The following is a 21,785-nucleotide window of genomic DNA, read 5'->3' on the forward strand; positions in this document are numbered from 1 at the left end:
TCGCTCAGTAAGCGAAAGTGTGTCAGAATTCTGGCCTGAGCAATGTTCCCAGGCCCATCCACCCACTGAGTTTCTTTGGAAACTTCCAGAACATCCTATTCTCCTGGCTGTGGCCTCTGGGTGGAGGAACAGGGTTTCCTCCCTTCATCCACCTGCCCTGGGGGGGAGCCCCAGTGTGACCCTGGGGCTGGGGAGGGTGAAGGCCAGGCTGAGCTTTCCCAGCAGCTGGGGGAGCTGCAGGGGCAGGACTTCCCGCTGGGTGGGGGCAAGAAACTTGAATGAGATGAGTCTCTTCTTGTCTGTCGCACATGGGGAAAGGGAAGCCTTGTTGCTGTGGGGCTGGCATGGATGTTTTCAAGTCATTTTCCTTTGTAATTTGGCGACAGCTTTGATTGTAACTAGGGATGTTTGAGAAATGTTTTGAGATCCAGAGTTGAAATGTGTGAGTTTCTGTGCCGTAAACATATCTTCAGGTTTGGTGCTGCTGGTGGAGTGTAAGATGGGCAGCTGCTGTGGGAAACAGTCCGGCAGCTCCACTGGAGGTTCAGCCCAGAGCTGCTGTGTGACCAGCAGGCGCAGAACTGCTGGGCCATGTGGGATTGAACTGAAAACATGTCCACGCTGGAAGCAGGGCTGTTGTAATTGATTTAAAACTCACCTTTGCAGAGAGTATTACACGGAGAAATGTGTCATGAACAACTATTTTGGCATCGGCCTGGATGCAAAGATATCCCTGGACTTTAATAACAAGCGCGATGAACACCCAGAGAAGTGCAGGTAGGTAACAGGCTCAGGGGCATGGCTTCTCCTTCCAGACAGTAGCAGATTTCTGGATTCAGCAGGTTAAAGAACGTGCAGAATGCTAAGGCTGGGGGCAGAAGTAGAGCCCAGATTTCCTTGTCAGAAGCACGGGTGCTTTCAGAGATGGAAGGGAAGCACCTCTCGGGCCGGCCAGGTCAAGGGAAATTCAACATTAGAAAACCAGTGAAGGCGGTCATTGGAATGGCTGTGTCTCTTAATGAGAGGCCTGAGTCCGTGATACTACAGAAAAGCGGCAGGTGTGCCAAGAAGTTATTGCACCTATAGCGTAAGTGCCCAGCATTGTTTGTTGGAGGGTCTGTGTGTTCATCGGCACCCCAGCTAGCCCTCCCCCATCACACCCGAGCCTGCCCACGAGGCCCTTGAGTCCGACCTCTGCAGGAAGACGGTGGCGTGCGAGCCCCAAGGGACATCATTGGGGATGCTCAGTTTTTTCGCCTAAAATTACTGGATACTCGGTCTTGATCTGAAGAGAGGATGGAGAAAAATGAGAAGGGTCCCTCTTCTCAAGCTTTTCTTCCTGGGCTGAAGTAGAATTCCCTCTTGTCTGTGAAACACAAGAAGTGAGGGAGAAATGTCTCCCACCCCACCCCACAGTAATAACCGGAGAAACCGTTCAGCTTTGACATGATTAGAACTAGGGCGAGGGAGAAATGGGTGTGGGGGTTGACGGTGTTTGTGCAGAGAATAGCTCTTGACCCAGAAGCTGGGAGACCCCTGCTGGATTCTTCATCCGCTGAGTCAGGATTGGCTTGAATGAACCAAGCCACGTGGTCCCATGTGGCCTCATCCTCCTCATGGTGTCACTGCCACCTTGAGGGGAGCCATGGTGACACCTGAGGGGCCAACTTTAGTCATTGCTCCTGTTATATGTAGTTGGAAATTTCTAGGAAAACAAAAGCATCAGAACTCAAAGAACTTTTGAACCCTGAGGCTGTTACGTGCAGGAGAAAATGGCTCAGGGGCCCCAGGGACATATCCCTGTACAGCACAGGATGGTGACATCAGATCATTTAAAAATCCCTATTAGTCCAAAAATCACTGGGAAAAGTATTAAAATACGCATACTTTAGCAGGGTGAAATAAGTAGTTGAGGAACAGGGGCACGCATAATACATTTCTAGAGCCTTGGAACCCTGGTCAAACCTCTCTTTAGTTTGTATTGAAAGCTTTGAAAAGTTCTCCTGAGAAAAATTCCACTTCTACAAATGTCATTGGAAATTTCTACAGAAGTCACTGGAAATGTTGGTTGAAGTAGGTACGAAGGGGCTCCTAGTGTGTCGTTTACAGAGCTTGGGCATGGGGCGAAGGAGTGTAGTCAAGGGGATTGGTTTGATAAGCTGTGGTAGAGCAGTGCCGGCTGAGGATGGCCACGTCTGCAGAGAGCGTGTGGCGACAGAGGGAAGTGTTGCTGGCGTAGGGTAAAGTGGACCAAGTAGGTGGTGAAACCGTAAACAAGTTACTGCAACTGGAAATAAATATGCAAAGAAGACTGAGGAAATCCACAGCAGCACTGGGCATTTGTCATTAGCACACGTGGAGGGTGCATAGAGGTGCTGGATTATGCATGGAGGATTATGAGGAGTGCCTTCTCTTTGGTGCTTTTCTATATTTTCTAATTTTTCTATGGTAAGCATAATTTTTTAGGCAGAAAAAAAATCAGGATGTGAAGTTTTTTTTATAGAGTTCTATAATGTTTTAACTTTATTTATTTACCTTTCAGGGTATGGTTACTTCCTTGGCAAAATGTTACTATTTAGCAAAATTTCCCATTGGTAAACATATCTCTTTATGCATATCTGCAAAAACAAAAATGTGTCCTTCAGTTGTTACTGCTGTAAATAATTGCTAAATGTAGCTGATTTGTGGGTCAGATGCCATTCCCAGCGTTCACAGAAATGACTCTGGTTAACTGTACCAAGAAAGCCCAGTCTTTGCTTCTGTTTCTAGGAGCCGAACCAAGAACATGATGTGGTATGGAGTTCTTGGAACCAAAGAGTTGCTGCACAGAACCTACAAGAACCTGGAACAAAAGGTCTTGCTGGAGGTGAGTGGGAGGGTCCTTGTCACCTGCAGGCCGGCCTCCATCCATCAGCAGACTGCCAGTCCTGTCGCTTCTCCTGTTGACCATTTCCTCCATGCACAGGGACTTGCCTGGAGATGCCCTGGCCACCGCTGTGCTCCCGAGCCCCTGGCGGTGGGAAGCTGGTAGAGAAGGAGCAGCTGACTCATGCCTTTCTCTTTTCTTTTGTTCTGTGTCTTTGCTGCTCAGTGTGACGGGCGACCCATCCCACTCCCCAGTCTTCAGGGAATTGCTGTCCTTAACATTCCCAGCTATGCTGGAGGAACCAACTTCTGGGGGGGAACCAAGGAAGATGATGTATGTATGGGGTGTGGGCGGGTGGGCCTGAGCTGAGTGGGGAAGAGCTGTCCGAGAGCAGGGAGGTGTTCTGCTATGGCTGTGGTGGATCCAGCCCTTCCCTTGTGCCAGCAGTGGGGCTGCCATGGAGAACAAGATAGACAGGGTCCCCCACCCAGCTCATTGTCTAGAGGGCTGAGCAGAGCAGATGTGTCAGTGAAGGTGGTCAGTGAGGGTCTGTGGTCAGCAGATGTGGTCAGAGGGTATGATGTGGAAGGAGGGTCAGGGAAGGTGTCTGGGAGGCCAAGATCTGAAGGATGACTTGGAGTTGGCCAAGTTAGGTGGGCAGAGGAGAAGAGGAGGCTCTTCCAGGCAGAGAGAATTGCATAGATGAAGGCTCAGAGTCAAGACAGGGCAGGCACATGGAGGATGTGGGAGAGGTGCCCTGACTGCAGCGGGCAGCAGGAGTGTGGAGAGAGAGGAGAGGTCTGCAGGGCTTGGGTCACATTGGGCCGTGTGAGCCGGGGAAGAAGTTTGGAATTTGTATTAAGAACTGTGGGAAGGTGTTCATAGGTTTAAACCTGGTTTAAACCTTCCTTTGTACGTACTAGCAAATAGAAATATTCAGCGCTTCCTGCACACGTGGTGTGTGCTGTCCCCAGTCCTGGCACTCTGCAGTGTTAACTCACTCGGCCCTACTGATGGCCCTGGAGGAGCGTGCCATTAGTTTCCCCATTTTACATATGAGGAAATGGGGGAGAGAGAGAGATTCGGTAACTTTGCCAGGGTTAGAGCTGGGATTTGGACCCAGGCAGCTGGTTTCAGGGCCTGCAACATGAGGCCCCTCAGGAGTGCAGTTACCTGGTAACTTCCCGCCAGCTGGGAGGGGCTGACCCCGAGAGGGAGGGAGCGAGGGGAGGGATGGCCTATGCGGGGATGTGTGGAGTGGTGGTCAGCTCTAACGTGTCCCTTGCAGACTTTCACAGCTCCATCATTCGATGACAAGATTCTGGAGGTGGTCGCCGTGTTCGGCAGCATGCAGATGGCCGTCTCTCGAGTCATCAGGCTGCAGCATCATCGGATCGCCCAGGTAGTGGCCATGGTCCTGGGGTGCCTGGCTGGGAGTGTGCTAAATTCTCGGGCAGCGCTTGGAGACTGGGAGGGTGGGTGCTTTCCAGGGCCACGTGGCTGCCTCATGTCCTGTTCTGGACAGCTCGTGGCCCCACTTCCTGGGCCAGAGCCGTTTCCTCGTGCTATGCTTGACAGTTAAATTCTCAAGATAACTCTTTGTTTTCTTTCTTTCTTTTTTTTTTTTTTTTTTTTTGAGACAGAGTCTCACTCTGTTGCCCTGGCTGGAGTGCAGTGGTGCATTCTCGGCTCACTGCAACCTGCATCTCCCTGGTTCAAGTGATTCTCCTGCCTCAGCCTCCCGAGTAGGAGTAGCTGGGACTATAGGCACCCACCACCGTTCCCAGCTAATTTTTGTATTTTTAGTAGAAGCGGGGTTTCACCATGTTGGCCAGGCTGGTCTCGAACTCCTGACCTCAAATGATCCACCTATCTCGGCCTCCCAAAGTGTTGGGATTACAGGCGTGAGCCACTGCACCCGGCCAAGATAACTCTTTCAAAATGTGTATCCCGCTTGAGCCCCAGCCTTGCCTGTCCCCTCTGAGGTGGAATGAGATAGAGCACACCCAGGGTGAACTCTGCCCGTGTCTGCGACTTTCAAAGCTGCAGCTGGAGGTGGGGACGGAGCCCATGGCTCTGGTGTGGGGTATGGGGGGATTTCCATGGGGCCCTTGATCACGGTTCTGATGCCCAGTGGTGAAGGGCTGGGAGTGCCCCCATGGCTTATTTCTGACAGCAGTGATGGGCTGATGGGGCAGGACTCTGTGCCCAGGCATAGGCACTGGGGCGGGGGAGGGTGCTGATGCCACCCACTGGCTGAACCCCAGCCTGCGATTGTCTGGTCTCTTCCAGCGCTCTGTCTACCCTTAGCTGTGGGCTGCTTGAAGTTCACAATTTTCACTCTTTGGCAATGTTTGTTGTTGAAAAGGAGGAATAGGATGATGTTGGATGGCTCATCGTCATCCGCGATGCCATCTGCTCTTTTCTGGGGGTGTTTTTACGTGGCAGGGGCCCAGTGGCTGCTGGGAGCTACGACACCCCTGCCCCTGGGTTCTGACACCTGTTGTCTCAGCACCAAGGTCTCCTGCACTGACTGCTCGGTGAGGGGACGGGGCAGGATGGGGCGGGACAGTGGGAGAACAGACCCTTGGCTCGGTGACACAACAGCAGAAGGCTAGCTGCAGGCGGAGTGCCATCCCAGAGGCGGAGGTGGGGTGTCCTGCAAGGCAGGGACGCGTGTGTGGAGCAGGAAGGTCGTGGTGGTGCCGACAGCACTTTAAAACCCCTGGGGGTTTTGGCTCAGCACGAGTAATGGCTGTGATGTCTGCTCAGTGTCGCACAGTGAAGATCTCCATCCTTGGGGATGAGGGCGTGCCTGTGCAGGTGGACGGAGAGGCCTGGGTCCAGCCGCCAGGGTACATTCGGATTGTCCACAAGAACCGGGCACAGACACTGACCAGAGACAGGGTAAGAGCGGCCACCCGCGGTACCTGGGTGGGGTCCAGGGCTCACCTGCAGGCGCTTGTGTGCACTGTTAAGAGCTGGAGCTTTTTGTGTTTTGTTCTAGGATTTTTTTTTTTAAGACACAACGATTAAACTAATAGGGCAGTAATTTCTAGGACCATCTCCTTCCCCTAATGTTTAAGAAAAAAAATCCCATTTGTCCCTTTCCTAGTTGTGATCTCATTGGTGTCCCCATAGTGTCTGTGGCGGTTAGACGCATGCTTCAGGGCAGCAGGTGTAATCGGGCTCTCGGGTCCATAGGCATTTGAGAGCACCCTGAAGTCCTGGGAAGACAAGCAGAAGTGTGAGCTGCCCCGCCCTCCATCCTGTTCCCTGCACCCGGAGATGCTGTCCGAGGAGGAGGCCACCCAGATGGACCAGTTTGGGCAGGCGGCGGGGGTCCTCATTCACAGGTGGGCTCCTGCCCCTCTGCGTTGCCCATGAGCCCCCCCCGGGGTCCCCAGGACTGCGCTCCTCCAGGGCCCCTGGGGCGTAGAGCTGCTGCTCCTGATTTTTGCGGGGTCTGCATTACCCATGAGGGCCGAGCCCGTTTCCGTGTGCCCTCAGCTCTGGCTCATTTCCCCAACGGTCTTTCAGAACTCACCTGGAGTTTACTTGGCTGGATCTTAAAACCCACTGTGATTTTCAGGGCCACTCATTTAAAACCTGCCCTGGCTCAGCCTGGCGTGGTGGCTCACACCTGTAATCTCAGCACTTTGGGAGGCCGAGGTGGGCGGATCACGAGGTCAGGAGATCGAGACCGTTCTGGCTAACATGGTGAAACCCTGTCTCTACTAAAAATACAAAAAAAATTAGCCAGGCGTGGTGGCGGGCACCTGTAGTCCCAGCTACTCGGGAGGCTCAAGCAACAGAATTGGTTGAACCCGAGACGCGGAGGTTGCAGTGAGCCGAGATCGTGCCACTGCACTCCAACTTGGGTGACAGAGCGAGACTCCGTCTCAAAAAAAACCAAAAAAACCCTGCCCTGACTCCCAAGGGCAGCCGCTGACAGCCTCCTTCACTTTGCCCTCATTTTACCCTGAGAACAGGCTTGCTCTTTGTTTTCAAGTTTACTTTAAAAAAAAAAAAAAAAAAAAAAAAAAAAAGACAACTGCTAGGGGCATTTCCTCTCACCTGCCTTCTAGAAATGCCCCTGGAGCCACTGTGCCTGTCCCTCGTGGCTGGTGGTCAGCATTGTCTGCTGTCCCTGCTCCTCGCCTTCCCTGTGCGGGTGCCGCTTGTGAGCCCCTCCAGCTGGCACCTGTGGTTCTTCACCGGTACAGGGCCTTCCTGCCTGCATTCTCCCCGTGGCCGCACGCTGGCTGGTGCCCTGGTGTCCCTTTCTTGTTTCCTCCGGACTCCCTCTTCTCCTGGCTGTGGATGGGTGCACCCGTCGGTTCTGTGCCCGGCGTGCTGTGTGCCCTTCCAGGCAGCCTGCCCAGCCCTGGCATGCAGATGGATCATCTGTGCCAGCCTCCAGCTCTTGTTGAGCAGGTGGTCGCTGTCCCAGTCATCGCCGACGTTCCTGGCTCTGCACTTCCATACCGGCTGCAGTCCTTCCTGGCGCCGCATTCTCTGCCCCAGGAGTTGGTGCCACTGCGGCCCCTGTCCTCGTCTCTCTCCCGCCCCACCCAGATCAGTGATGGGGCTGGAGGACTTCAGTTCAGCTAATTCCTTGCTATGCAGTAGGCTTCTGGTGGCCTCCCCTGGAAGGCCATTACCCTGTCCCCTCAAAGCCCATGGTGGCCCCTGTGGCCTGCCTGGAAGGTGCACTTGCAGAGCACTGCAGGAAGCTGCTGGCAGTGGCCTATTTCCACAGGGTCAGGACAGGTTGGCCCCGCTGCCTCTGCTTGCACTGCTCCTATAATCTCTGTCCCCCCATCTCACCTGCCTGAGCCACGTCTCCGCCTCCCTGAGACCTGGTGTGACTTGTGCTTTCACTGTCTTCCCCATAAAGGCTGCTGCCTGGGGTCTGGCTCAGAGCCCATCACTACACCAGGATTGTCCTCTTCAGATGAGGGTCCTTTTGTCCCCAGGGACAGACCGGCCAACTACAGGTTCCAGCAAGGCTGTGGGCATCTGGGGATTGTGTCTTATTGTAGCAGTCTCTGCAGTGGGCCTGTGCACACTGCTGCTTGCCCACTGACCGTTTTATAGCTTGGAAGCCTCATTTTGTACATTTCTCTCCCTGGAAAATCTTGAATTTTGATATCAGATGACTCCTGTAAGCCCTCCCATTTGCTGTTGGTCGTCCTGTGCCCAAGCTTGTGACTGAACGGTCGCTGGGCTGAGCCATGATCCCTGTGGTCCTGCCGGGCCTGCCCTCCGCATCAGCCCTCCGGGTGGTAGCTGGGCTGTGTTCAGATGAGTATTGTGAAAGGCTGCCCTTCCATTTGGCCTGACATCTGCCCGTGCTTCTCTTCCTCTCTAGTATCCGAGAAATAGCTCAGTCTCATCGGGACATGGAGCAGGAACTGGCCCACGCCGTCAATGCCAGCTCCAAGTCGATGGACCGGGTGTATGGCAAGCCCAGAACCACAGAGGTAGCTATTCTGGCCTTTTCAGTCTTGGCTTCTCCTCAGCGTCTGCAGCCCTTGGCCCTCCCCATGCATGTTTGCCTTGGTTTCTCCTAGGGGCTGAACTGCAGCTTTGTCCTGGAAATGGTGAATAACTTCAGAGCTCTGCGCAGTGAGACGGAGCTGCTGCTGTCTGGGAAGATGGCCCTGGTAAGCTGGTGCCCCGGGAACAGCAGGGCTTGGGCTGTGTGTGAAACGACTGCTATCGCTAGGTTGCTGGGAATAGAGGGCAGCACACCTTAGTCCAGAGTTCCTGGCCTTAAGGAAGGGGCCTCAGAGGTCATTTGGTCTGTCGTGCGGCTGGTGCCCACCCCTGCTGGCAGCCCTTCAGTCAAGTTGTCTCAAGCATGCAAGAAGCGCTTGCAGCAGAAACACCTTTGTCATAGTGGACACAAGATGCTTTTCTGGACACAAGAAACCTATACTGCAGAGTCCTGCTCCTGCCGAGAGCTGGTCACACTCTCAGGCACCTTGCACGCTCAGCCCTGCAAAACCGGCTGATATGTCAGCCCTGGGGCAGCCACGGGGCTGTTACTGAATCACAGCGGCTAGAACAGGGAGAGGCCTCAGGGAAGAACTGGCCAGCCTTGTGGTTTTAAAGATGAAGAGGAGGAATGGGTTTGCTAAATATTCGACAACCGGAGAACCACCCCAGGTGTGGTTTCCCAGCCCTCAACTCCTCACTCCACGAATCTCTTCATCCACAGATATCATCATTCCACACGTCTCCCCACTCCACACATCTCCCCGCTCCACACGTCTCCCCGCTCCACGCACCTCCCCGCCCCGCGCACCTCCCCACCCCGCGCATCTCCTCACTCCACACATCTGACTCCACACATCTCCCCACATCTCCACACTCCACTCATCTCGTAACTCCACACATCTCCCCACTCCACACATCTGACTCCACACATCTCCTCACATCTCCACACTCCACTCATCTCCTAACTCCACACATCTCCCCACTCCACACATCTGACTCCACACATCTCCTCACATCTCCACACTCCACTCATCTCCTAACTCCACACATCTCCCCACTCCACACATCTGACTCCACACATCTCCTCACATCTCCACACTCCACTCATCTCCTAACTCCACACATCTCCCCACTCCACACATCTGACTCCACACATCTCCTCACATCTCCACACTCCACTCATCTCCTAACTCCACACATCTCCCCACTCCACACATCTGACTCCACACATCTCCTCACATCTCCACACTCCACTCATCTCCTAACTCCACACATCTCCCCACTCCACACATCTGACTCCACACATCTGCACTCCACACATCTCCACACTCCACTCATCTCCTCACTCCACACATCTGACTCCACACATACCCTCACTCCACACACTTAACTCCACACATGTCCCCACTACACACATGTCCCCACTCTACACATCTCCTCACTCCACACAGCTCACTCCACACAGCTCACTCCACACATCTCCTCACTGCACACATCTCCTCAATTCACAAATCTCCCCACTCCACACATCTCACTCCACACATCTCCCCACTCCACACATCTCCCCACTCCACACATCTCCTCTCACTCCACACGTCACCTCACATCTCCTCACTCCACACATCTCCCTATTCCACACATCTCCTCACTTCACACATCTCCCCACTCCACACATCTCACTCCACACATCTCCTCACTCCACACATCTCACTCCACATATCTCCTCACTCCACACATCTCCTCAATTCACACATCTTCTCACATTCCTCACTCCACACATCTCCCTACTCCACACATCTCCCTACTCCACACATCTCACTTCACACATCTCCCCACTCCACACATCTCACTCCACACATCTCCTCACTCCACACATCTCCTCACATTCCTCACTCCACACATCTCCTCACTCCACACACTTAACTCCACACATGTCCCCACTGCACACATGTCCCCACTCTACACATCTCCTGACTCCACACAGCTCACTCCACACATCTCCTCACTCCACACATCTCACTCCACACATCTCCTCACTCCACACATCTCACTCCACACATCTCACTCCACACATCTCCTCACTGCACACATCTCCTCAATTCACAAATCTCCCCACTCCACACATCTCACTCCACACATCTCCCCACTCCACACATCTCACTCCACACATCTCACTGCACACATGTCCCCACTCCACACATCTCCCCACTCCACACATCTCCCCACTCCACACAACGCCTCACATCTCCTCACTACACACATCTCCTCACTGCACACGTCTCCTCACTGCACACGTCTCCTCACTCCACGCGTCTCCCCACCCCACGCGTCTCCCCACCCCACGCGTCTCCCCACCCCACGCGTCTCCCCACCCCACGCGTCTCCTCACCCCACGCGTCTCCTCACTCCACGCGTCTCCCAACTCCACGCGTCTCCTCACTCCACACATCTCACTCCACACATCTCCTCACATCTCCTCACATCTCCTCACTCCATGCATCTCCTCACATCTTCACACTCCACACATCTCCCTACTCCACACATCTCCCCGCACCACACATCTCCCCACTCCACATCTCCTCACTCCACACGCCTCACATCTCCTCACTGCACACATCTCCTCACTCCACAAATCACCCCACTCCACACATCTAGTCACTCCACACATCTCCTCACATCTCCTCACTCCACAGATCACCCCACTCCACACATCTCGTCACTCCACACATCTCCTCACATCTCCTCACTCCACACATCTCCTCATTCCACACATCTCTTCACTCCACGCAACTCATTCTACACATCTCCTCATTCCACACATCTCCACACTCCACACATCTCCTCACTACACACATCTCCTCACTTTACACATCTCACTCCACACATCTCCTCACTTCACACATCTCCTCACTCCACACAACTCCTCACATCTCCTCACTCCATACAACTCACTCCACACATCCCCTCACTCCATACATCTCCTCACTCCACACGTCTCCTCACTTCACACATCTCACTCCACACATCTCCTCACATTCCTTACTTCACACATACCCTCACTCCACACATCTCCTCACTCCACATACTTAACTCCACACATGTCCCCACTGCACACATGTCCCCACTCTACACATCTCCTGACTCCACACACCTCACTCCACGCATCTCGTCACTCCACACATATCCACACATCTCCTCACCCTACACATCTCACTCCACACATCTCCTCACTGCACACATCTCCTCACTCCACACAAGTCGCTTCACACATCTTCTCACTCCACATATCTCCTCACATCTCCTCACATTTCCCTACTCCACACATTTCCCTACTCCACACATCTCCTCACTTCACACGTCTCCCCACTCCACACATCTCCCCACTCCATACATCTCCCCACTCCAGACATCTTACTCCACACATCTCCCCACTCCACACATCTCACTCCACACATCTCCCCCCTCCACATGTCTCCTCACTCCACACGTCTCCCCACTCCACACATCTCCTCACTCCACACATCTCCTCACTCCACACATCTCATCACTCCACACGTCTCCCCACTCCACACATCTCCCCACTCCACACGTCTCATCACTCCACACATCTCCTCACTCCACACATCTCACTCCATGCATCTCACTCTACGCATCTCCTCACTCCACATATCTCCTCACTCCACATATCTCCTCACTCCACACGTCTCCCCACTCCACACATCTCCCCACTCCACACGTCTCATCACTCCACACATCTCCCCACTCCACACATCTCTCCACGCATCTCCTCACTCCACACATCTTCTCACTCCACATATCTCCTCACATCTCCTCACATTTCCCTACTCCACACATTTCCCTACTCCACACATCTCCTCACTTCACACGTCTCCCCACTCCACACATCTCCCCACTCCACACATCTCACTCCACACATCTCCCTGCTCCACACGTCTCCTCACTCCACACGTCTCCCCACTCCACACATCTCCCCACTCCACACGTCTCATCACTCCACACATCTCCTCACTTCACACATCTCACTCCACGCATCTCCTCACTCCACACATCTCCTCACTCCACACATCTCACTCCACACATCTCCTCACTCCACACATCTCACTCCACACGTCTCCTCACTCCACACATCTCACTCCACACGTCTCCTCACTCCACACATCTCCTCACTCCACACATCTCCTCACTCCACACGTCTCCCCACTCCACACGTCTCCCCACTCCACACGTCTCCCCACTCCACACATCTCCCCATTCTACACCTCACTTCATACATCTCCCCACTCCATACGTCTTCCTACCACACACGTCTCCTCACTCCACACATCTCACTCCATGCATCTCCTCACTCCATACATCTCCTCACATCTTCACACTCCACACATCTCCCTACTCCACACATCTCCCCTGTCCGCAAGTCTCCCCACTCCACATGTCTCCCCACTCCGCACGTCTCCCCACTCAGCACATCTCACTCCACACATCTCCTCACCCCATACATCTTCTCACCCCATACATCTCCTCACATCTCCACACTCCACACTCCACACATCTCCCCACTCCACACATCTCCCCACTCCACACATCTCACTCCACACATCTCCTCATTCCATACATCTCCTCACTCCACACATCTCCCCACTCCACGCATCTCATCACTCCATGCATGTCCTCACTCCACACGTCACTCCATGGATCTCCTCACTCCACAGAAACCTCACTCTACGGCTCTCTTGTTGGACGCTTCCTGTCATCCCACACGTCCCGTGGTCACATGCGTCTCCTCAGTGCACACCTCGTGCTGCCTCCTGCAAGGCACGACTGCTGACTTTGCCTCCTACAGCATTTCCGCTGCTTGACACAGGTGAATGACTCTGACCTCCTTGCTGACAGAGGGACACAAGCAGGTCATGTGTCAGCCCTGCTGTATGTGAATTCATCATTGACCAATGGACAGTTTTATTCTCTCACCAGCACTATTTAGAAAGTGAGGTTCTGGGTTTGGTTCCTTCTCGAATGCTCTGGGACTTCATTTCTGGAAAGTGAGCTCCCTGATCAGAGCAGAGGCCTGGGGCGGGCCTCACCCGCTGGGCCTCACGCTGATCAGCAGCGCACACTCTCCATCTTTCCCTCCTTCCCTCTGCCCGGAGCAGCAGCTGGATCCGCCGCAGAAGGAGCAGCTGGGGAGTGCTCTTGCCGAGATGGACCGACAGCTCAGGAGGCTGGCAGACACCCCCTGGCTCTGCCAGTCTGCAGAGCCCGGCGATGAAGAGGTATGTGGCTCATGGGGCCATGCCTGGGTCCCCTGGACATGGTGGCTCTTGCCTGCAGTGCCTGTATTCCTTGTGGCCTGTGTGGCTCTGGGATCAAGATGGTGTCGCTCTGGCAGCCCCTGAGGGGCCTTCTCCAGACTTCGCTATTAAAATGCTCTTTGAGGCAGGGAGGGACAGCAGGTAGGAGGGAGTTCGGGGCTGGGATTAAGAGTGCCTCTTGAGGACCAGGGACCTGTTGTCCTCTGAAACAGAACTGCAGGGCTTCCTGGACAGTGGGTAGAAAGAAGGCTGAGCCCAGCCCCACAGCCTCCACCGAGGGTGGAGATGCATCATGGGATAAATGGCAGCTTTTTGGGATCTTGCTGTGGACAGGGCACAGTTGGTGTGCACCACTCCCCACTCACACACTCTTCCTGTGTGAACAGAGACTCCAGCGCGTCGCAGGTCTGGGAGGGACCCGAGGACCCAGGGCATAGCGGACCCTGGGGTGGAGTCACGTTCTTCTGCAGGGAGCGCTGGCTGAAGGAGCCCTGGAGAGGGTCGTGTCTGGACAGGACAAACCCCAGCCTGTCTCTTGGCTTCCCCGCTTCAGAGATAGAACACAAAGGGCCATGAGGAAAGCTCTTCTTGGGCAATACAGTTGCAGAAGGCAAATAACTATAAGACGCCAAACCTGGGCACCCCTGCCTAGTGGGGTTTGTGAGGACTGTGGGCAACAGTAAGGTGAGGGGACAGAAGTGGGCAGCTGCACAACAGCACCCTCTTTCCAGGACCCTGGGGCGTTTTTTGACGCATGCAAGCCCTTCATGGGGAACTGACTCAGGCCCTCCAGCCGATGGATGAGACTCTGCAGCTTCTCATTGAGGGCACTTGGGTATAAAAGGACAGGGCAAGCTCCTCAAAATCCATTAAATAATTCATTGTAAAGGTGATAAAAAATTTTACCCAAAATTACAAAAATCATAATACATAACGATTCAACAGATGTAACAGTGACATAGCCCTATAATACCAGATTAAATTAAGGCCAGTAAAGTGGGCAGTGAGGTGAGAGGCTGTGAAGAGGACATGGACGGGGGAAGGAAAGCATGTTAAATTCCTCCTCTTACAGTGGAAGGACGTTACAAACAACATTCTTGACTTTCCTACTTGGAGAAATACAGAGTCAATAATGTTTTTAGGGTCAAGAGTGGTGGCTCGCACCTGTAATCGCAGCACTTTGGAAGGCCAAGGTGGGAGGATCACATTAGACTAGGAGTTCAAGACCAGGCTCGGCAACATAGTGAGATCCTGTCTCTATTTTAAAAAAATGTTTTTTTTTTTAAACTTAAAGGTGATTTCTAATAAAGCTGAAAAGATTTGTATCTTCCAAATTGCCACCAAAGACAAAAATATATAAAATACAATTTATACTGTAAAAGAAAATAAAGGACCAGCAAGGGTATCACTAACAGCATGAAAATAAGATAACAGATAAACGACATGGCTTTCTCTTAAAAGCAAATTCTCAGGTTGTGTTTAAAAAGAAACCTAACCATATATTGTTCACAAGAGCCCTGTTTTTTTCTCATACTCCTAATAAAAATTTATGATACAGAAAGATTAAAAATAAAACACCATAGAAAATCCAAAGTAACAATATAAAAATAAAATTGCATATCTAAGACAGTTACAACAGTCATGAAACTGTGCCAAATAATAAGCATCTAAATTAGCTACTCAAGAATATGTTTTTTATTTCCCTAACTTCATTTTACTATGCTCCAAGCAGTGGTCTGTGCATTACTAGTCCTTTGAAATGTATTGAAGTGAGACTTGTCTTATGGCCCAATAGGTGGTTTTTGTAAATGTACCTTGTATGCAGTTGTGTTTACATCAATAAGTTCCTGCTGAAATTTTTTTTTTGTCTTCTTGATATATCAGTTAACTCTAATACCATAATTGTAGATGTCTCAGTTTATCTTTGTGGTTATGTTTATTTTTGCTTCATGTATTTTGAGGCTATGTTATTGGGTACCCATAGGTTTTATCATTATCTAATGATCCTTTTATCTTTAGTAATTCTTTTTATCTTCAAGTCTACTTGCTTGCTATGTTTTTTTCATAGTTTTACTTTCAAGCTTTATTTGGAGTGTCTCTTACAAAGAGCGCATCGCAGAGTGAGGCAGTGTTACCTCCCTGCGTCCCTGGGAGTGCTCTGTGGAGAGGCCGCTGCTGCTGATGGCTGTCAAGAGCAGAGGCCGAGCTCCTATGTGGCTCTGCTGCTCACCCTTCCTCCACTTTTGTGCCTCAGGGAGTGGATCGCAAGGAAAGAATGTGAAGTGCAGGAAGAGTTTTCGTTAGACAGATACTCGTAATACTAACAATCAAAGCCCAGCAATCCAACACTAGAAGATTGGCTAAAGAGGTTATTTTAATAATTTTTGTGTAGATACTGATATTTATGATATTTTCAAAAAGTTTTTAAATCTCATGAGAAATGCACATGTAAAGTGAAGACAGTAGACTATGATAAAAATAGACACTGTGATCACTTTGAAGCCACTTTAACAGTCACTAAAATCAACAGTAAATACAAGCATCAATAAGGGAGAGAAGCCGTTTCAGGAACAAGAGGTCTTTCCCAGCTCCCGCTCGTCTCAGCCCTGCCTGCCCTCCCAGCCTCTCTGGTGGAGATGGGCATGAGGCCGTGACCAGTTGCAGCCTGATTCTCAGTATTTCTCACTCTCCCCAACAGAGCGTGATGCTGGATCTTGCCAAGCGCAGTCGCAGTGGTAAATTCCGCCTCGTGACCAAGTTTAAAAAGGAGAAAAACAACAAGAACAAAGAAGTTCACAGTAGCCTGGCAGCCCCGGGTACCTGCTTCTCTCCCGTGTGTGTTTCTGGCCGTCCCTGCCTGCTGGCTCGGCCCCGTTCTCCTGGCCTCTGCTTTCTCCCTTGGCCTTGCGGCTCCTCCCTCTTGGTCCCCGTGCTGTAACCCCTGGTCCCATGGCCACACTAGTCTGTTCGTAGCTGCAGCCCTCCACCCCGCCTGCTTCCCCTCTGACCGTTGTCAGACCCGGTCCTAACGTGCTCTCTGGCTTTCTGCCTGCCCTGACTTGGGAGATTCGAGGTGGGGAGGAAGACAGCAGTGGTGACAAGACAAACTTGGAGACACAAAGCTCTGAACTCAGGCCGCGCTGGGGCATGCTCCACCTGCTCCCTCCTGGGCTGCTGGCTCCTGATAAATCGATGCATTGGTCAAGGTTCCTGTGCTGGGAACCCCAGGCCACCAGAGATTGTGGGTGATGAAATCAATCGAATATGGTCCTAAAGGACATTGTTCCTTTGGGTCAGTAAATTGGAGCTAAACTCTCTGTCTGAAGGATCAGCCCTGAGTACCCAGGCCATATCCAGTGCTGTCAAGGGCTGGAGAGGCCTCCAAGCCCGGATATTGGGACTGGTGTTTGCCGCCAGGCAGGGCAGCTCCTGTGGGTTTGTCTTCTTTGCATGTTTGTCCAGAAATTGGGTTTCTGTTAATGATGGTGGCCCCGACTACGTGAAATTGGAATCTCTGCTTGTCTCCCTTCCTGCTATGGTCCAGAAGTGAAATTTAACCCTTCTAGAAGCTGGAGGAAAAGCTGGCTTTGGCCACAATCATGGGGACATTTCCCTCATATTTGGTGGTGGTAAATCCCTCCTGGGACACGGGGAAATGACCAGAGGCTGGTGGCCCACCTGGCAGGAACAGATGCCAGCTCTGCTGCAGCCGTTGCCCCCTGAGTTGGTGGCTCTCTGTTTCTGCACTGCTGGTGGGTGGTGCTGTTGGCTGGGTGATGGGTGCCGGCTGCCAGAGATGGCTCAGGTGCTGGCTGCTGGGCTCTCTCGGGTGCTGGCTGCTGGGCTATCTCAGGTAGTGGCTGCTGGCTGTCTTGGGTGCTGGCTGTTGGGGCGTCTCCTGTCCTGGCACTGGGCTCTCGGGTGCTGGGTGCCGGCCGCTGCCTACCTCGCACTGGGCTCTGGGCACTCACTGCACTCGTGCTTTTCCATCTCCGACAGTTCACCTCTGGGGGACAGAGGAGGTTGCTGCCTGGCTGGAGCACCTCAGTCTCTGTGAGTATAAGGACATCTTCACGCGGCACGACATCCGGGGCTCTGAGCTCCTGCACCTGGAGCGGAGGGACCTCAAGGTACTTCCATAGGTGTCTCCCTGGAACCTGCACTTGGGCTTGCACGTGGTTGCCTTCTCTTCCATCCTCTCCCCCGACCTGGCCACGTCTCAGCATCATGATTCTTCTCAGGCCTTTGTGTATACCTCAGGTGGGGGCGACTGTGGCCCTCACCCTAGGCAGTGATGGCTCCACCCACCACAGCCAGAGGAAGCCAGGAGCAGACATAACGGGGCCAGAGCCTTAGTTATCTTAGCCTAATCAGACAAGGACTGTCTTCGTGTTAAAAACCCAATGAGGGGACACAGCCCCCTGAAGCAGTCACACGCGACTGTCCCCATGCTGCTCCTGGGCGGGTGCCGCCACTCGTCTGCAGGGAGCATTGGGAGGTGGTGGTTGGGTGCCAGGCCTCGTCTATGCCAGGCATCACGCCACATCTTGCAGCGCCATGCCCCTGCCTAGGTTGGCCTCAAGGGGCCGTCCCTGGGTGTTGAGTCACTGGCCGAGTCCCGAGAGGGCAGATTGCCACTGTGGGTGTCCTGGACAGCAGCTCTCGTGAGGTCACTTGTCATCCACTTGCTTTCAGGCCTGTGTTTTGTCTTTGTCTTGGATTTGTCCTTGCTGATGGCAGTGACTAGAATGAAGGATGATGGGCCAGGCATCTGTATGGTGGTTATTTTTAAGCCGTTTCCATCCTGTTTTACCGTTTTTGTCATTTTCACTCTCATTTGTGTTCACAAGCCGAGTGGAAAGGGCTACTGTGGCAGGCCTGCCGTGGAGCCCTCTGGCTCCAGCTGTCTCCCCAGCATCCATGGTGGTGTCCCCTCTGTTGCAGGACCTGGGCGTGACCAAGGTGGGCCACATGAAGAGGATCCTGTGTGGCATCAAGGAACTGAGCCGCAGCGCTCCCGCCGCCGAGGCCTAGCCTCTGCCCTCTCAGCCTGCGGCCTCCACATCCCCGCCGCCGAGGCCTAGCCTCCGCCCTCTCAGCCTGTGGGCTCTGCGCCTCCTGCCACTGAGGCCCTGGGCGGACGCTGCAGCCCGCCCCCTTCTCATGGTGCTACTTCCTCTGTCAGCTACAGAAAGCCTCCGTGACACCGTCCACCAGAGCTCTGGGGTCTCGAACATAACAACACAGCTACCTTTGAAACAACACCTTCTCCAGCTCAGAGTCACCTGGAGCACATGTGTTGCGGCCACTCAGTTCTTCCCCGCCTGTGTTGTGGGCCAGGGAATCTAGCAGCGTTTGGCCTCCTGGGCACCCCTTGCCTGGCCACGTGCTTGGATTGTCCCAGGGGCTCCTCTCCCTGTGTCCTTCTGTAGCCACACTGTGTGGCTCCGCCTCCTGGTCCCCGTCTGGTTCTCGGAAACGTGGCTGCGGCCCAGCAGCCTGCAGGAGCCCGTTTGTTGATGCAGCTTTTGTTGTTGAACAAAAATGATGCTCTTTCCTGGTTTGAAAGTAGCACGGATGTTTCCAGTCCTGTTGATTGTAATTTGATGTGAAAAGAAAAATTTCTCCTGCGTGAGCCAAGGCAGCGAGTGCTGTTTCCTAGGCGGGGAGCCCCTCACTGGGTGTCGCAGGGCCTGCGTTCCTCCCTCCTCCCTCCTCCCTCCTCCCTCTCCCTTCTCCCCCTCCCCTCTCCCCCTCCCCCACTGTGGCCTGGGGACGCCTGCCCTTCTGTCTCCAGATGCTGTAGGCCTCAAGTTCAGCTTGGGGCTGTGAGTGAGACAGCTTGCCAGCTGCATCCCCACAGACAGAGGATGTGTGTCTACATGAGTTCAGTGTTTCTGTGTGGGAAACGCTTCCTGGCTCTGGGAAACTCTCTGTCCATTCTGTGGTTCCCCGGGAGCATGGCCCTGGTGGGCAGGTGTGGTTTGACCTCTTCACGCCATCTGGTGGCCTGGAGGCCAGAGGCTCTCCTAAGTATCTCTGCCCCATGCGGTGGCTTCTTGTCTCCTGCTACCGGGCCTGATGTCGCTGGAGGTGCTGGCGGGGACTCTGATTTGATGGTCCGCACTGCTCCTGCCCTGCCTCTGTCCTGGCTCTGAACTAGCAGATGATGGTGCCAGAGGGCAGGGAGCTCACCTGGGGAGAGGGCTGTGCCCCGCAGGGGCAGTCTCCAGGTGGAGGACGCACCTGGTCCTCCAGGGCACTGACTTTGCCCTTTTTTCCCCTTGATAGTTATGGCTCGCAGGGGCTCGTAAATACCTTGAGAAGAGGTTTCTGTAACCCCTGCCCTGGTGTGAGGAGGAAATGGCTCTGGCCTGGCTGCCTGGCTGTAGCTCCGTGCCCCAAAGAGAAGGACAGTGTTGGGAGTGTCTGCCGGCGCCGCCCCTCTCCTTTAGTCAGCGTCACGCCATCTGACATGGAGAAGCTGGGCTGCACCTGTGGGGGAGGGCATAGACGGGGCTGGCTCTGCGGCAGCCCTCAGTCCTGAGCAGGTGGCAGTGAACAGCGCTGGCCCATCTCTCACAGCCCCTCTGTCTCCTCTGCAGTGTGCCTAGATGGGCCCCTCCACGTGCCTTGGGGTGCTCCGCTTTCCTGGTCCTTCTGGGCTAAGGCCCTTGGAGTGAGGAGGCTGAGCCAGGGCCTTGGGTTTCCCCAGTGCAGCCTCCTGTCCCTCCATGCGGCATGTGGGGGTTTTGGATGAAAGACTCTCCCGTGCTCTGTTGGTGGACTTAGCTGCCTCCCTGGAGGTGACGTGGGTGGAAGGTGGTTGTGTGTCACCTTTTCCACCCGTGATTGTTTTCCCCAGAACATTTTAGATGGGGTCGGCAGAGGGAGAAATAAGCCAGCCATGGCAGTCGCTTGGTTTCCCAGGTGGAACGGGCTAACACAGGAGATGATGGGAGCCTGTCCTGCAGTCCCTGCATGACCACTGGCCCTGCTGACCTGGCAGTGTGGGCATCCTGGGGCTCTTAGGGTCCCAGAACAAGCCCCAGGCAAGCTGGAACTCGGGTGAGGAGGGGACATGAGGATAAACAGCCGACCGTGGCTTCAAGGACATCAGGGCCATCCCAAGTCCTCAGTGTCCTACTCCTGGCAAGGAGTTGGGTTTGGATCAAAAGTGTTTAAAATTAATATGTTGTCAGTGATTATAACAACACTGTTTACATAAAAACCATTTTTTCTAATTCTAACAAGTTAGAAGTGAGGAAGGAATGAACACGCATGTTTAGGAAACTGCCCTTTGGTGCTGGGCTGGTGTCCTGCACTGGGGTGTCGCTGCTGTCCGGGGGCTGCTCTGCTGCCCCGGCCCAGGTCGCCTTGTGGTGTTGCCAGACAGGCCTCACGGTCTGCTGTGCAGAGGCAGGCAGGAAGGATCCCTGAAGAGTCTTGGAGAAAAGGTTCTGTGCCCTCAGGTGGGGCTTCCCCCTCGTATTTATAATCTTAATTTATATAGTGACCACCGTGGAAACAAATGCCTCTTGTATTGTTATGTACATAGTCCATACCTGAGTGCTGTACATAAGTTGGTCTGTGTATAAATAAAACAAGCCTGTTTTTGATCTTCCATCGCCAGAGGCCTTGTCATCATTCCTTGTGCTTTGACATAAAGTGTTGGTTGCCAGAATCTTTCCAAACTGGATTCAGAATTGTATTTCACCTGCTCTGAAAATAGGTTGAGTTGTTGGTGGCTAAAAGGCAAAACAGAATGCCATTAGAATGCCGTTGTATTTTTTCGGGTGTGGGTTCTGTGATCTGTCGGACTAAAAATTCAGCAAGGAGAGAGGGGGTACTAGGCAGTGCTGAGACTCTCAGGTGTGATCACACAGCCTTGGCCCGGGAGACTGAGCCATTTTAATGAATATTTTAACCCTCTTAAATCTTTTCCATAGAACTGCAAACCTGAAGCTCTCGGACTTCTCTGCTTAGTCTTGGTACTTTTATTCCAAGGGAACTGTCTAAGATCAAGGCCACTTGAATTGTTTTCCCCAGTTTCCTGGAAGGAGGGACGGGGACTGGGTTCATGG

The 21,785-nt window shown here is 53.3% G+C and overlaps 1 protein-coding gene across 35 annotated transcripts in view; it reads left to right on the top strand.

Annotated features, from left to right (window-relative positions):
* DGKD (diacylglycerol kinase delta) overlaps positions 1-21,325 on the top strand; it is a 119,797-nt gene extending 98,472 nt beyond the window's left edge. For 16 of the 35 annotated variants that reach the window (XM_065526269.2, XM_045367932.3, XM_074010542.1 and 13 more), the window contains 12 exons: positions 667-777; positions 2,770-2,866; positions 3,092-3,199; positions 4,155-4,268; positions 5,639-5,773; positions 6,071-6,222; positions 8,241-8,352; positions 8,443-8,535; positions 13,543-13,662; positions 16,400-16,517; positions 17,701-17,831; positions 18,646-21,325. In XM_065526269.2, coding sequence (XP_065382341.1) covers positions 667-777; positions 2,770-2,866; positions 3,092-3,199; positions 4,155-4,268; positions 5,639-5,773; positions 6,071-6,222; positions 8,241-8,352; positions 8,443-8,535; positions 13,543-13,662; positions 16,400-16,517; positions 17,701-17,831; positions 18,646-18,735 — 1,381 coding nt within the window. In that variant the 3' untranslated portion in view covers positions 18,736-21,325. Of the gene's footprint in view, positions 1-666; positions 778-2,769; positions 2,867-3,091; positions 3,200-4,154; positions 4,269-5,609; positions 5,774-6,070; positions 6,223-8,240; positions 8,353-8,442; positions 8,536-13,101; positions 13,349-13,542; positions 13,663-16,399; positions 16,518-17,700; positions 17,832-18,645 lie in introns of those variants that run through there. The other 19 variants (XR_012421577.1, XR_012421575.1, XR_012421576.1 and 16 more) reach the window with 12 other exon arrangements.
* Positions 21,326-21,785: the final 460 nt, after the last annotated feature.

This window comes from Macaca fascicularis, chromosome 12, assembly GCF_037993035.2.
Source record: "Macaca fascicularis isolate 582-1 chromosome 12, T2T-MFA8v1.1".
Classification (NCBI taxonomy): Eukaryota; Metazoa; Chordata; class Mammalia; order Primates; family Cercopithecidae; genus Macaca; species Macaca fascicularis.